This window comes from Canis aureus, chromosome 24 (genome assembly GCF_053574225.1).
Source record: "Canis aureus isolate CA01 chromosome 24, VMU_Caureus_v.1.0, whole genome shotgun sequence".
Taxonomy (NCBI): domain Eukaryota; kingdom Metazoa; phylum Chordata; class Mammalia; order Carnivora; family Canidae; genus Canis; species Canis aureus.
The window spans coordinates 26,578,202-26,594,536 of NC_135634.1; the positions used below are offsets into that span (position 1 = coordinate 26,578,202).

General features: G+C 37.1%; 1 protein-coding gene across 6 annotated transcripts in view; it reads left to right on the plus strand.

The window, feature by feature from the left end:
- The first annotated feature begins 1,324 nt into the window (after positions 1–1,324).
- The window catches only part of LOC144295930 (disintegrin and metalloproteinase domain-containing protein 20-like), a 159,723-nt gene continuing 144,712 nt past the window's right edge, over positions 1,325–16,335 (plus strand). The window contains exons 1-2 of one of the 6 annotated variants that reach the window (XR_013363073.1): positions 1,325–1,392; positions 12,702–12,880. Coding sequence is in view for 2 of the 6 variants with exons in the window: in XM_077868615.1 (XP_077724741.1) it covers positions 5,057–7,315 (2,259 nt within the window). In the remaining 4 variants the exon portion in view is untranslated. Of the gene's footprint in view, positions 1,494–4,918; positions 7,505–12,701; positions 12,881–16,335 lie in introns of those variants that run through there. The other 5 variants (XM_077868615.1, XR_013363076.1, XR_013363072.1 and 2 more) reach the window with 5 other exon arrangements.

Sequence of the window (16,335 nt, forward strand, 5' to 3'; positions counted from 1 at the left end):
AACTCGTATAAAGATGAAATATGTAATCTGCTACATTAAAAAAAAAAAAAAAAGGCAATCAATTAACTAGAGTTAACCAAACAAAACCTTTAGTCTTATTCTTCTAATTAGGGTGACTGCAGGCTGATAAGGATATCCTCCAGCAGGTTATTTCCAGAAATTTGTGGGCAGACTCCCTGGTAAAGTCCTGAATCCACAGCAGAAACTGTTCCTTTCATGACCCTTGCAATTATTATCTTTTCTTTCCTTTTTTTTGTCTGCTTCCAGTCATGAGGTACTTTCTCAGAAATCAGGATCTGCTGGAGAAAAACAGGTTTCTCCAGTTTCAACCCCCACAATTAGATTAATCTTACAGTCACTCACTGCTTTCCAACTACTCCTTGGGGAGGTCACCTCTTTCCACCATCTCTGTGAGAAACATCCCTGCTGCCACTTACAGAGGTCAATCTTATGCAGTGTCACCTGGGGAGGTGGGCAGCTCTAGTAGAGTTCCTCTCTGTCTACTGTTTTCAAACTCATTTTTATTCTGCTCCAACGGCATGCTGAAATCTCCACTATGGCAGGCTGAAAATCTATAAATTTTATCTCCCCTGCTGTTCAGGCAGCACTTGCCAGGTTTTTTTATCCTTGACCAAAGCAACTGGAGATGGGATAGATTTGTTAACTACCTTGAATTCATCCTTACTAAGGTCTTGTTTGTTTATTTTCTGATGCACAGATGAGCAAAGTTTCTCTTGGGTTCCTCCAAGAGCTGAAGTCCTCTTGTTTATGTATAGATATCTAATTTATTTTTTAAAAAGTAGGGGGAGGAGGGATAAATGAAGAATGCTTTATGCACCACATTGCTGACATTACCACCCACACTATATTTAATTTATCTCTCCTTTTAAATTTTGTTTTGCCTTTTCTCACTAACAGTACTCCCTAATAGATGAAGCACTTTTATCTGTAGATGTGAAATATCTGAATTATTAATTAATATAATTAAGAAAGCTACAGATGAATCCTGATGTTTGAATATTTGTAAAATGATTTAAGTAGGGTCAAATTTCTTTCCGGAACTTAAAGTAATTCAAGTATATCATAATATGGTTCAATGTTGAAAAAATTAACTTGGGCGTGGGCAATAGTATGAGCAAAAGTACTGAAGGTGAAGTGCTTCTACCGTGTGCACGGAACACATAGGACAGGAACAAAAAAAATACAGTCATATTTATTCATATTGAAGAATAATTAGAAATAAAGCTTGATGGAGATTATGGAGCCAGAGTAGAACTTTTATCCAGTTGCCATGGTCTTTAGAATTGGGAAAGATTTGTTGCTAAGCAGTTAAATCTAGAACACAATCAAATGGGAGATGAAAGGGAGGGGATTGTTACTACTCTTTATTAGGTAAGTTTCAGATAAGTCTTTGTCCATAAAGAGGTAGCACAAACTTTCTATGATAGGGCTATAGTTAGAAAAGATAGTGGGAATCATTCATTCTACTGCTGGTAAGTCTTCCAAGAATTTAGCTGTAAAGGAGAGAAGCATAGTATTTGTACATACATGAATACACACATGCAAACACACACACCACATGATTCTTTGCCAATTTTTTAATCTTAAGGAGGATCAGTGACCTAGATTATGTCTTATTCTGGCTTATTTTACTTGGTTGAATAAACAAAATTGTGTATTTAATAGGTTGTTACTCATAGTTTGGGAAAAACTGATAGGCTACAAATGGAAGTGAGAGGGTAAGTGGTAATTAGAGTAGATAGATTGATGGATTTGATGAATTTATAAAAGATAGTGTATGACCATCTACTTGGAAGTTTCTGTATTATTATAGCACTATACCCAATTATTAATGAAAATTTTATATTCTCTTAGGAAGAGTGTCTTGAATCATTGCATGAAATAATGTTATGAGGACAAATACAGTCCATCTCAAATATTCTTGGAGTTTGTTTTCCTATTACCTGCTTGGAAGCTGAGGTCTTAGGAATAAATTCTGACAGATTTGTATTGATTAATTTCATCTTGCTAGCACTATGTCGTTCTTAAATAATTATACTCCACAATAATTACCAAGTATATATTAAGAAAAACAAAAAGCAAATTAGCATATTAGGATTTTACTCACAATTTAGAGATGTTGTCCTCAAAGATTTAATTTAGGGATCTTTCTTTTTGTGGTTTCTTGGCATTTTGTGAAATATATTTCTAGGACTAAAGGGGATTTAGTCCTAGAAAAATATCTAAGTACCCTAGGAATTTAGATCTTATTAATGATGAAGATAATATTTAACCTGAAGTAAGTCTCCTGCCTGCTATCTGCAACAAGAAAGCAAAGACAAAATATCAAATCTTATATTAGACATACAAGAAATGTTGAATTATTGGTTTTAGTACCATAACTATAATTCAGTAATTATTAATTACTTGTGCAAACAAAGACAAGAGATTTTCAGGTGAAAGTCCTATGTATTGATGAGGATATTTGGAAAACCAGAACGTTAAAAAACAATGTGGACAACAAAACTCAATTTTTTGAAAGCATAAATTGGTTGAAGTAAATATCTATACCTGACTTCTTCCTTTAGGCTGAAGTATTAGGTTATCTCAACTAATTATGGTTTCCACTTTTTACCCATTAACTTCCTTATAGATACTCTGTGGTTTATTTTCCCAGCAGTTTTGAGATTTTTCTATGGGAGCAGCAAAAGCAGGAAAAAGGATTAACCTAGTTAGGGTTAAGGCTTTTAGGTCATAGTGGTTGTATTGAAGGAGTCTAGAGCTAGGTTATAGGGATACAAAGTAAAATGAAGGGAACTTAAAAAGTGGGGAAAAATGAAAAGAAAGTATATTAAGAAAGGAATGTGGGATATCTGGGTGGCTCAGTGGGTGAGCATCTGCCTTCAGCTCAGGTTGTGATCCTGAGGTCCTGGGATAGTCTTGCACTGGGTTCCCTGCAGGGAGCCTGCTTCTCCCTCTGCCTGTGTCTCTTTCTCTCTCTGTGTCTCTCATGAATCAATAAATAAAATCTTAAAAAAAAAAAAAAAAAGGAATTCAGTTTTGAATAAGAATAAGAGTTGTGGTTAATTTTAATATGTAAGAGTCAGGACACTGGAGGGTGATAATAAGGGTTAAGAGTAGGGTTATGGTTAGGGTTACAGTTAGAGTTTGATAATTAGATGCAGGTGATATTAAGATATAATGCTTAGCCATAGGCCAATGACTAAATGTTGTTGAAAATGAGTTGTAAAACTAAAATAAGTGAGGTGTATATGGGTTATCCACATGCACACTAAACCCAAAATGTGGGTAAAATTATTGATGGATAATACTTTAATAATTTAGACACTCAGTTTCTTGAGGTTTATGTAGCATAAATTTGGATATTGTTGTATGAGTAAGAAAGAAGCTAAATAGTTGTCTAATGAGATGGCTACCAGTTTAGTGGTTTGGAAGTGGCTTTGGTAATCAATGCAAATTGGGACCAGTCATTTGTTCTGTATGCCATATTAGGAATATTGAGAATGGAAATCTTCCTCTCTGCTCTGGCTTTGAATTGTTGACTGGTGTGTTTAGGTAAATGAAATAGGAATAAGAAACTTTCCATGAAAAGCTAGAGTAGAGGGATCTTTGCTTTTCATGAAAGGAAGATTCCATACATGACACAATGATTCTGCAGATAAGAGGTCAAGGAATGTAGAATCAAGATTTTTTAAAAAAGATTAAGCATAAATGGGTACAAGGACTAGGAGATGATAGGTCCTTAATTATGTATATTTTATTTTTATATTACCTCTATGGGAAGTAATATAAAATACTATAAATATAAATATAAAATTTTATATTACCTCTTACTGTGGGAGATGGTTTGATCAATTTATATTAGATCCCTCATAGCTGACTTCACTTTCCTAGTTATTCAATTGGAGCATGAGTTCTTGGTGTCATTACTTCAAACATTCATATTACTTTAATGATCTCTTAAAGATTGTGGCTATTCTGACTTGATAATAAAAATAAGCAATATATATATATATATATATATATATAAAGTACTGACTTTTTACAAATTTCTAATGTTTAGTTTGTCTCAACCACTGTGTCCAATTTTAAGAACAGTAATATCTCCAGACCACTAATATCACGACATATATGTTCATTTATATTTCCTGAATGTGTTGCACCATTGTTTTATTTCATTTTTTCATACAAAATATGTATATTTTTTTAACTTATGGAATAAATACATTTTACTTCAAACTTAGGAACTAGTTATCTTGCAATCTTACAAATTTAGGCTTTGATGCCAATATTTTTTAGAACGATTGTCACTTTTGTCCTTGCAATTGTACAGGCTTAGATGAAAAGAAGAATGCAGGAAGGAGATAGGATAATTAATAATTTGTCACATGGAAGCACATATTAGAGACAATGAGAAAAAATAATATATGTGAATAATTTTTATATCTTCCCTAATGTATGTAACTAAATAATTTATCACTTGAAAGTGAAAGGAAGACCTATATAGTGGTATTCACACTCAGTCCATATGTATAAATTGAGACTGCTACATTAAAACATGATAGGTGTTCATGTTTCCATTAATACCCTTTTGTTTTACTAAATATACAGTGAAAATGTTGATGCCTATTCATATATTTATAGAACAGTATAATGAATCCAATTGTGTCCTTCATTTAGGTTCTGTAAGTGTCAACCTATGGCCAATTGCCTCAGTTTTGTATACCCAGTCTCACTCTGCCTTACAATTATTTAAGAGAAAATGCAATGCGGTGTACTGAGTCATGAGCCAAACACTAGCTCATTTTAACCCGTATCTTCTCTGCATCCTCCATCTAGACTTGCTTATATCTTCCACCTCTGTCTCTGTCCTTCTTTTAATTTTTTTTTCTTTTAGTGCTGCTGCTCTGATGGTGTGACTGCTAGAAGACAGATCTTTAAATATCAGCACTTGATTTATCAGCATACATCTCCAGCTCAGAGGGAGGAGAAAAAATAGTAATGCTTCCTAATCTGCTCTGGTTTGCTCTCACCAATGGCTGAATATGATGGCTCTATAATGGCTGTGGGTGAGGTCCTGCTATGTGTGAGGATCGCTGTTCCCATTCTCTGGTTGAGGGTGTTTCTGCTTCTTTCTGGATGGTCCCATGTCGGGCACTTCTATCACCATGGTCCCCCAGAAGTGGTGATTCCTTTGAGGATAACAGACAGGAGCATTGTCAAGAAGCCTACAGGCTGGCTTTCTTACTGCCTGCATTTTGGTGGCCAGAGACACGTTTTCCATATAAAGGTCAAGAAGCTTTTGCTGTCCAAAAACTTCCCAGTGTTCACTTACACAGACCAGGGTGCTCTTCTTGAAGACCAGCCATTTATCAGGAAAGACTGCTATTATCATGGTCATGTAGAGGGGGATCCAGATTCCCTGGTTTCTCTGAGTACCTGTTTTGGGGGCTTTCAAGGAATATTACAGATAAATCACATTCTTTATGAAATTTTGCCCAAAAGGCTTTCTACCACATTCGAGCACCTGGTATATAAGATGTACAGCGAGGAGAAACAATTCCCACCTATGAGGTGTGGATTAACAGATGAAAAGATAGCACGACATGTGAAGTTTCAAGAGAGCAGTAATTCCACTTTGGTGCAAAGCGAATATGAAGGTCTGTGGATGCACAAGAGATATGTTGAAATGGCAGTGGTTGTAGACTACAATCGATATGCCTATCGTGAATATAATGTCACAACCGTGCAGCTGGAAGTGATTACTACTATGAACAATGTAAATACCTTCTACCAACCTCTAAATGTCGACGTGAGTTTAGTTGGAATGGAGGTCTGGAATGAAGGAAACCCTGTTGAAATAGAGAACATGGATGTACTTGTGGATTTATTTTGCGCCTGGAAGAAAAAAGGCTTCAATGCCCGTGTGCCCCATGATGCTGCCCATGTTTTTGTAAAAAGAAGATATGGTATTCTTGGCATATCTTATGTCGGATCAATATGTAACTATAATACTAACTGTGCAGTGGATGCTTTCACAAGTGATAATTTGGGTTTTTTTGCATTTGTTGTGTCACATGAGCTTGGCCATTCTCTGGGTATGTGGCATGATGAAGAAACGTGTAAATGTGCAGACAATGTGTGCATAATGTATGCAGAACAGTCTCAGGCAACTAAATTCAGCAACTGCAGTTATGCTCAATATTGGCACACTGCTGTAGGATCAAGATGTATCTTCCATCCACACACTCCAGAGAGAATCTTCAAGTATACGCGCTGTGGGAATGGTGTGGTTGAAGAAGGAGAAGAGTGTGACTGTGGCTCCTTAAATGTGTGTACAAAAGATCCATGTTGTCAGTTAGACTGTACTCTGAGTCCTGGAGCTACTTGTGCTTTTGGGCTTTGTTGCAAAGACTGCAAGTTCATGCCATCAGGTGATGTATGTAGAGAACAGGCTAATGAATGTGATCTTCCTGAGTGGTGTGATGGGACATCCTATCAGTGTCCAGAAGATGTGTACGTGCAAGATGGAGTCAAATGCACAGGTGGCGGCTACTGCTATGAAAAGAGATGCAATATCCGTGATGAACTCTGTAGCAGACTTTTTGGCCCAAATGCCAAGAGTGCAAGTCAGATTTGCTACAGTACAGTGAATATTCAGGGTGACCGTTTTGGTAACTGCGGTCTCAAGAACAATCAATTTATAAAATGTAATACCTCAGATACCCTGTGTGGGAGGGTGCAGTGTCAGGATGTGGCAAAAATCCCCACTCTGAGAGACCATTCTACTCTGCACTGGCTTCACTTCAATGACAGCATCTGCTGGGGTACAGATTTCCACTATGGGATGCCCTTGCCTGATCTTGGTGAAGTAAAAGATGGTACAGAGTGTGGTAAAGAACGTATCTGTGTTCAAAGGAAGTGTATCCCTTTGGCATATTTGAAAACTGATTGTTCACCCAAGACCTGCCATAGGAATGGGATCTGCAACAATAGACATCACTGCCATTGTAGCCATAAGTGGAAGCCCCCCAGCTGCCAGGTAAAAGGCAATGGAGGTAGTGTTGATAGCGGCCCACCCCCAATAAGAAACGGGACTGAAGTGCCACGGAAGGAACAGCAAAAGAAGACTTACCAGCTGCTATTTCAGTTGGTGCCTTCTTCAGTTTTATTATGTTGTTTGTTAATTTGGTTTTTTATGAGAAGGGAAAAAATGGAGAAGAAGGAAGAACAGAATGTTTCACCTGCACCCAATGAATCACCTGAATCTAATCAAGAAGTAAATGAAAACTAAAGAGTTATGATTCCCAAAAAGATACTCGATCCCCAATGAACTTGCCTATTAAGTTTTAGCACCCTGTCAGGAGAAAGGTTACAGCTTTCATCACAGATCACTGACAGAAAATCCCTGAGATTTTTTATCATTTGAGATCATAAATGCTAGCCGCTGAGCAATAACCAAAATATACTAATTCTCGGCACATTTATCTTTTCCATTATTTTAAGTAATCTTAGCACTTGATTTTATTTTATGGAACTATTCTGTGTCTCCTGAACAATGGCAGGACCAGCAGAGGGTGTGTTTTTGTCTTTAACTCACTGTCTGACAATTCCAAACACCCTTCCCCTTTGTAATCTGCTTTCATATGCAAAGAATAAGAGACCACAAGTCACATTTCTCCTTTGTGAGTCCTCCATTTATACCTATACCAATAGTGGAAATGAGAGGGAGACTGGACATGGGAAGTGTTTTGAATGTTGTTCATGATGGGGTTGCCTCACTGACTCTCACCTTGAAGAGGCAGTGCCTTATACTCTTTATGTTACCACATATAGATATGAATGTAGGTGTAGATAAGGACAGAATGGTATTATATATATGATCTATAGATATGCACTTGCATATGTTTATAAATGATCTATAGATATACATTTGCATATGTTTATAATATATATGCATATGGATTTTTTTCTTTTGGTAATTCCCAGAATCGACAGTACTGTTAGCCTCAGAGATACTGGCACAGCTATGTAATGTCTTACCCTTGGAGTTCTAGACACCCAGTGTCTGAATCCTCCACCAAATCCCGGAGGTTGAACACCATTTGCCAACCATTTCCCCAGTGGTCAGAGTCTTAGATCCATGCGACTCACTCCAAAAGTGTGGCTTCCAATAAGCACATTTCTTCCCTTTGATCTCAGTCTCCCATGCAATAGCTGCACTTCCTGTTAGGGAAGCATGGATGGCTCAGGGAGGCCCCCTTGCTTGCTGGTCTTGGGATAATGGAGAACACAGGAAGGAGTCTGACTTCAGAAGCTCTTGAATTTTCCACACCACTGCCTTTACCATCTTGGGGACATGTTTCATACTCTGGTAGAATTACTTCAAAATCTCAAAAGATAAGAAAATGATACTTGACATTCCACCCTTGGTAACTTCACTTGTGATATAAGATGCAGAAGATACTTACAATTCCAGGTAAGATATGTAAGTTTTAGCAGGCCATGTGTCCTCTGTAAGGAAAAATCCTGGAAAATCTCAATTTTATTTTAAACAATATTTTAGAGTGGGTGAACTAAAATGTTGGGCAAGGTAGAATAATTCTGAAAAGCACTTGACATTTTAGCCTCTGAGCCTCTGCTGACACCAGGTATGAGTTGAACCTTAGGCTTAGCCCAGGTGGAGGAACTCTGCTGAGTGAAAAAGAAATCTTCAATGACTTAGTTCCTACACAGGGTTAGATAGACTCTAAACATTAGACATTGAGGACCTCTTTCCCTATCAGATTTCCCCAAGTCACAACAGCTAAATCTGAGAGCTTTGTGGGATGCTAGTGAGATCCTTTATGAATTTCTCAAAGGCATTGATCCCCAACATCATGTTATATTTTGAACACAAGGCATAGTAAAGGGATGCTTATCTCAAGCTCATGCTCTCTTTCCCCATCATACATTTACCTGATTTTGTTGTTGCATGTGGCAAAAGATTGAGGGCTGGGCTGTGAACCTCTGGGTGACAGCCAACCACCCATAAGCTCTCAGACTGCTAAAACAGAGTCACCTAAACTCATAATTGAAAGCCCAGCAAGCCCATGACTAAACAACACAAGGAAAGGAGAATTAGCCCAAGATTTACTAAAAGCCACTCATCTCTGACTTGGCACAACCTATGATTAGATGTATGTAATCAGCTCCTCTGTCCATCTTCCTGACAGAGAAAAGAGAGAAAACTCCAGAGGGTCACCTAGAGCTACTATGGTTGTCTTATACACAACTCCTGCACATGGTAAAAATTACCACACATACTAAGAATCACAATTCATGACATATTACTAAAGCAAGAAAGAAAGGAAAGAAAAGGTGGGCGGGGGGGACTATACCTACGATGCAGATGGTGGAACAAGAGCACACAATAACACAACAGCAACTATGTGCATTTAAAATGAAAGAAAAAGGGCAGCCCGGGTGGCTCAGCGGTATGGCGCTGCCTTCAGCCCAGGGCATGATCCTGGAGACCTGGGATCGAGTCCCACATTGGGCTCCCTGCATGGAGCCTGCTTCTCCCTCTGCCTGAATGCCTCTCTCTATGTGTGTCTCCCATGAATAAATAAAATAAACTCTTTAAAAAAATGAAATGAAAGAAAAATACACAAAATATAAGAACTAATGTAGAATAAACTAGTAAGTTGGAATCTATACACAAATTTCAATTGAATATTGTAGAATTAAAAAGTACAATACTTGATATGTGTGATAAGCTAATCCTCAGAGAGAGCACTTTGGTCGGTGTAAGTAAACAATGAGATGTTCCTGGACAGAAAAAATTTCTTGACCTTCATGTGGAGAATGTGCCTCTGGCCTCCAAAATGCAGGCTGTAAGAGACCCAGCTGGGAAGCTTCATGACAGTGCCTGCATCAAGGGAATCACACTTCTAGGGGATCATGGTGACAGGACTGCCCAACCTGGAATCATCCAGGAAGGAACTGACACACCTTTAGTCAGAGCATAGGAGGAGATCCTCATATGTACCAGGGCCCTACCAACACTCATTACGGAGCCACCATATTCAGTCATTAATAAGAGCAACAGATGGCAGCTCAGGAAGCATCATTTTGTCTCCTTCCCCTGAGCTGGATGTGGTGCTTTTAATCTGTCCTCTTGCTCAGCTATACCATTCCAGCAGCAGTGCTAAAAGAAAAAAAAAAAAAACACAAGAGGAAGGACAGAGACAAGGATGAGGGTTATCAGTTGCAGGAGGAAGAGAAAAGTATGGACATGGGTTAAAATGGTGAGTGTTTGGCTCAAGATGTGAGTCAGTAAACTGCATTGCATAGCAAGGCAGAGTGAGACTGGGTGTTCAAAACTATAGCGATTTGCCTAGGTTGACACGTACAGAGCTTAGACAAAGGGCACAGATGCAACCATTATACTGTTTCCTAAATATATGAACATGTATAGACTTTTTTACAATATATAAAACAAAAAGAATGAAAAGGTGAATACCTATCATGTTTTTATGAAGAATTCTTGATGTACACATATGGGCATAGTATAAATATCTATACAACAGTCTCCTTTTCATTTTTCTTTTTAAGGGTTTTATTTATTAATGAGAGACAGAAAGAGAGAGAGAGGCAGAGACAGAGGCAGAGGGAGAAACAGGCTCCACGCAGGGCGCCTGATGTGGGACTTGATCTCAGGACCCTGAGCCAAAGGCAGATGCTCAACTGCTGAGCCACCCAGGCATCCCTCCTTTCTTCCTAATCAGAAGAACAATATTTTTAAAACCTCTAGCCATGTAAAATGGAAGGAAATCAAACTAGCTGGAAGAGTAACAGCTAGAGATCAGCATATACTGAAGGCAAACTAAAGTTCCTTCAGAAATGCAAAGGAAATCAATAATACTAGATAGAAGAAAGCTTTGAGGAAGGTAATATTGTCTTATGGTGGCAAGGCATCAAAGCCTGTACTTCTTTTTAAGATTGCAAGGTAATCACTCTCTTGGGTTAGAGAGTAAAATGTATGGATTTCATAAATAAAAATACATATGCATATTTTGCTTGAAATATAGAACAAAAAATCGTCTAAATAACACAAATGTATTACCACATATTTGTGAAAAAGAAATCTGGTATCAGCACAATGCCTGGCTGGTAATAGTGATTTGTTGCTTTCTTCTTTAAATAAATACATAATGTGCACACATAGTGCTACACACTTGGGAAACATAAATGAGCATATCGTCAAGAAAATTTAATAATATGGAGCTCAAATCTAGACAGAGTGGATGGGGCAAAGATACACATTAGGAATTTGTAAAATTGAATTCAATATTTGATATATGAGATTTTTATTTTTATTTGTCTGGGGAAATACCCATTGTCTTCATCCGATCATTAAGGTGAGATTGTTTAAAATAAAAACTGTTGGTGTAGTTGAAAAAACACAAGATAGTGAAGTTGGCTACAAGAGATGTAAAACAGACTGATCAAGTCCACATCCCATAATTGATAATATCTCGAATTATTCTCCTGTCATTTATGGAAACTTACTTTTATAAAAAGCAACAACAATCATTTCTCTATTAAACTTCTCCATGGATAACTCCATGGTTATTCATGGTTAATTCTACTACACTAAACCTACCAGTTAATAGCTGAAGAGCATGGAAAGATCAGCAGAGATTTCCTACTCAGAATACCCATAGGCTGTATTATCAGACATCTGGTTGTAGTTCACTCTGATTATCAAACCCACTTCCAACCCCTAAGATGACAGTAGCCATTCCATTAAACCACTATTTAGCTTATTTTCCTATTCACGCACCAACTACCAAACTAGTCTTACGTAAATTTCAAAGAATTGGATGTCTTATCTACTAATGTATTTCCACCAATAATTTTACTCACATCCCAGGTTTAGCGAACATATGGACAACTGAGATAACATCTGGTTTATTCTAGCTTTACAACTCATTTTCAACAATTGGCCTATGGCTAAATAGTGTATCTTGTTATCAAACCCTACCCACCCTCCTAACCCTAACCCTAATCTAACCCTAACCCTAACCATAACCTTAACTCATTTTCAACTTCCACTGTCCTCTTACATATTAAATAGTTAACCACAATTCTCATTCTCATTAAAAACTTAATTCTCAAATTTCTGGGCAAAAATAACTTTACATTCCATTTTTTCCCATGTTTTAAGTTCCTTTATTTTACCTCTTATCCCAATAGCCTGGCTCTAGATTCCATCAATACAACTAGAATGGGCTCAAGCCAAACTGGGTCAATTCTCTTTCCTGCTTTCTACACTCTTACAAAAAACTACCCAAACTGTAGGAAAATCAATATCTCTAGGGGAATGAATGCGTGAAAGGTGAAAAGTACAAACTGGTTAAGACAGCCTGACCTTCCAACCTAAAGGATGAAATCAGGAACGAATATTTATTTATGCATCTAACAATTTGTTGTCCACTTTGTTTCTTAACTTTCTGATGTTTTTTAAATTTCCTCAATAACATGCAGGACCTTCAGCTGACAACCTATTGTCTTTGTTTTCACAAGCAGTTGTTACTAAATTTCAATAATGATAGTTTAAATTGTAAAACTAAGACTTTTTATTTATGGCACATTTAATAAGGATCTGATATTTTTATTTGTCTTTCTTGTTGAAGACAGTTGGTGAGAAACTTGTTTCAGGCTGAACATTGACCTCATCATTAAAGTGACCTAAATTCCTAGAGTGCTTAAAAACGTTTCTAGAACTAAAGGGAGAGATATTTCACAAGATGCCAAGAGCCCACAAGAAGATATAAGATCTCTAAATTAAATCTTTGAGGATACCTCTAAAATTGTGAGTAGAATCCTAATATACCCATTAGCTCTCCATTTCTCTCTTTATATATTTGATAACTATTATGGAGTATTGATTATAATAGAAAATAATTATTTGTAAATAATATAGTGTTAAGAGTGATCTTAATCAATTTAAATCAACCAGAATTAATTCCTAAGATGTCAGCTTGCAAAAATGTAAAAGGAAGACAAACTCCAAAAATATTTATATCAAACTAAATTTGTCCTCATAACATTATTTTATAGAATGACACAAAAGACATACCACCTGAGAGAGTATAACATTTTCTTTAATGTGGTAGAGTGCCATAATAGTATAGAAACTTCCAGTGGATCTCCATACATTGCCTTTTATAAATTCTTCTTTTCTTTCCCTAAAGATTAATAAAATTCATCAATCTAGCTGCCCTAATTACCACCTCCACTCTCACTTTCATTTAAACCTAATTCAGTTTTTCTCAAACAATGAGTAGCAACCCATTAGAAACATAGTTTAGTGGCTCTCAACTGAGTAAATAGACTGGAATCAGACATAATACAGGCCACAGATCCTCCTTAAGATTAAAAAATTGGCAAAGGAAAAAAAATTGGCAAAGGAATCATGTTGTGCTTGTATGTATGTATGTGTGTGTGTATTCATGTATGCACAAGTACTATTGCTTCTCTCTTTTATTGCTAAATTCTTGAATGACCTATCAGCAGTAGAATTAATGGTGCCCCTGGTCTTTTCACACTATAGTCCTGTCATAGATAATTTTACTACTGATCTCTATGAACAGAATTTTATTTTAAACTTTACATAACAAAGATTAGTAACAATCCCTTCCAGTTCATCTCTCATTTGTTCTAGATTTGTGTTCTAGATTTAACTGCTTAGCAACAAGACTTTCCCAATTCCAAAGACCACAGCAACTGGATAAAAGTTCTACTCTGCCTCCAACTTCTCTATCAAGCTTTATCTTAACTCTTCAATATGAATAAATGTGATTACATTTTTTTATCCCAATTTTATGAGCTCCCTGAACACAGTAGAACATTTTATCCTCAGTACTTCTGCCCTGTTCCCAAATTATTTTCTGAACACTAAACCACATTATGGAACACTTGTAATATATAGGTTCCAGAAAGAAGTTTTACCCTATTTAAACCATTTTATAAAGATACAGACATCAGTAATCATCTGCGACTTTCATTACAAGGTCAGTAAATAACTCAGAGACATTTCATATGTACAAATAAATATGCTCAACTATTAGGAAAGAACTGCATCAGCAAGAAAAGGGAAGGTAAAATTTAAAAGGAGAGAGAAGTGAATTAAATATACTGTGGATTTTGATGTCAGCACCTTGGTGATAAAAGACATTTTTCCTCCCTCACCCCTCTTTTTAAACAACTATTTAGACACCCATACATGAACAAGAGTGCCTTAGCATTGGGAGAGACCAGGGAGGACTCTTGCTCATTTGCGGCAAGGGCAAATAAACAATCGAGACTTTGGTGAGAGATGCAAAACCAAAGGAGTTGACAAACCTATCCCACTTCCATTTGCTTTGGCAAAGAGGGAAAACAAGCAAACCTGGAGAATACTGAACTGAGTAGAAATAAATAGGTGAGAAAAAAATTGATATAAGTTCAGCCTGCCAGACGGGAGATTCCAGCATGTCATTGGAGTGGGATAAGGACAAATTTGGTTGCAATGGACAATGATGAACTTGACTAGAGTCATGGCCCATCCTCAGGGTAATAATACTGCAGAGTAAGCTATCTGGCAGCGGCAGCAGAGATATTTTCTGCAGAGGTCCAAAGTCCATTTCTCCTATGGAGGAGGTGGAAAAAGTGTGTGGCTGCACAGCTAACCCACTTTTGGGAGTCTCCAGTGGAGAAACCTGTTTGTCTCCAGTAGCTCCCAAGTTTGTGAAGAAGAAGGGAAAAAAGCAGACAAGAATATCAAAGTTCATAAAAGAAACATGGTTCATGCTATGTTTTTAGGACTTCACAAGAAGTGTGAACAAAAGCCTCTGGGATTGCCCATGGGAAGATCTCCTTACCAACCTATAGGTATCTCCAAAACCCAGATTGCGGAACCCACACCTCTCCCCACTCTGTGGTGGGTATCTTGTATATGCTCCTGAGTGTGGCAGTGAGAGAAATGTAGATAATCAATGTGCTCTCAGAAAAATGGTTCACAGTTTGTGAGTGAAAGAGATCATAAACTGGAGCTGTGGCATCACCTTCTGAAAAACAAAATAGAAGTTTCTCAGCCAGTTAGATAAGTTACGAGATCAAGAGTGAAGGAAAAAAAAAAAAAAAGCTAATGAATTCTACCACAAGAGGGAATAAGAAGATGAAGCAGTTCTATCCATGACAAACCTAGGATCCCCAGGGAAGCGCACTAATGAACGATACCCCTATGAAGATAATCTTGTTCATAAGTTATCAAAAATAGCTGTACTGAAGAAACTCGGCAAACTGTAAGAAATCTCAGAAGGACAGTTCATTGAAATTAGGAAAAAGATAAGTGAACAGAATGAGTTCTTTACAAAAAAGACAAAACCCATTATAAAAAACCAAATGGAAATTCTGGAGCTGAAGAATTCAATGAATGGGTTGAAGTTTATAATTCAGAGTATCTATAGTGGATTAGAAAAGAGAGAAGAGAGAATAAATGACTTAGATAGGAATTTTGAAAGACACCCTGTTTGGCTATAGTGCATTTCTCAGTAGAAACCCTTCAGGCCAAGAGAGACAGAGGGGAATGGGTATTTAAAGTCCTAAAAAATAAAAATTGTCAACTAACTGTACTCTCTCAGTCAAAATTATCCCTCAGATTTGAATAGGAAATAAAAGACTTGAGAACTGAGGGCATTTATCACCACTAGACCTCCTATGCAAGGCATACTGAAAGTTCTTCAAGCTGAAATGTGAACATGCTAATCAATGAGATTAAAAAATACAAATATATGATACAATGTTCAAGGCAAAAATATTTTGGTCAGGTATAGAAAACTCCAATTATGTCATAGGATGGTGTATTGACTACTTAACAATTGTGTAAGTGGTTAAAGGAAAAGTATTAAAATAATGATAGCTACTATAATTTATAACAAATTCATAACACAAAAAGAGGTAAACTATGATATCAAAAATAAAAAAGGAATAATAACAGGATGGTTGCTTTACATGCAAAGATAAGTTACTATCTTCATAAAATGGACTGCTTTATCTTTGAGATATTTTCTGTAATCCTCATGGTAACTGCAAAGCAAAAATCTAGAGTAGATTCAGGAAATGTTAAGAAAAAATGGGGAAACAGTACACCACTATGGAAAAACATTAATTTAAAAGGTAGGTGAGGGATCCCTGGGTGGTGCAGCGGTTTAGCGCCTGTCTTTGGCCCAGGGCGCGATCCTGGAGACCCGGGATCGAGTCCCACGTTGGGCTCCCGGTGCATGG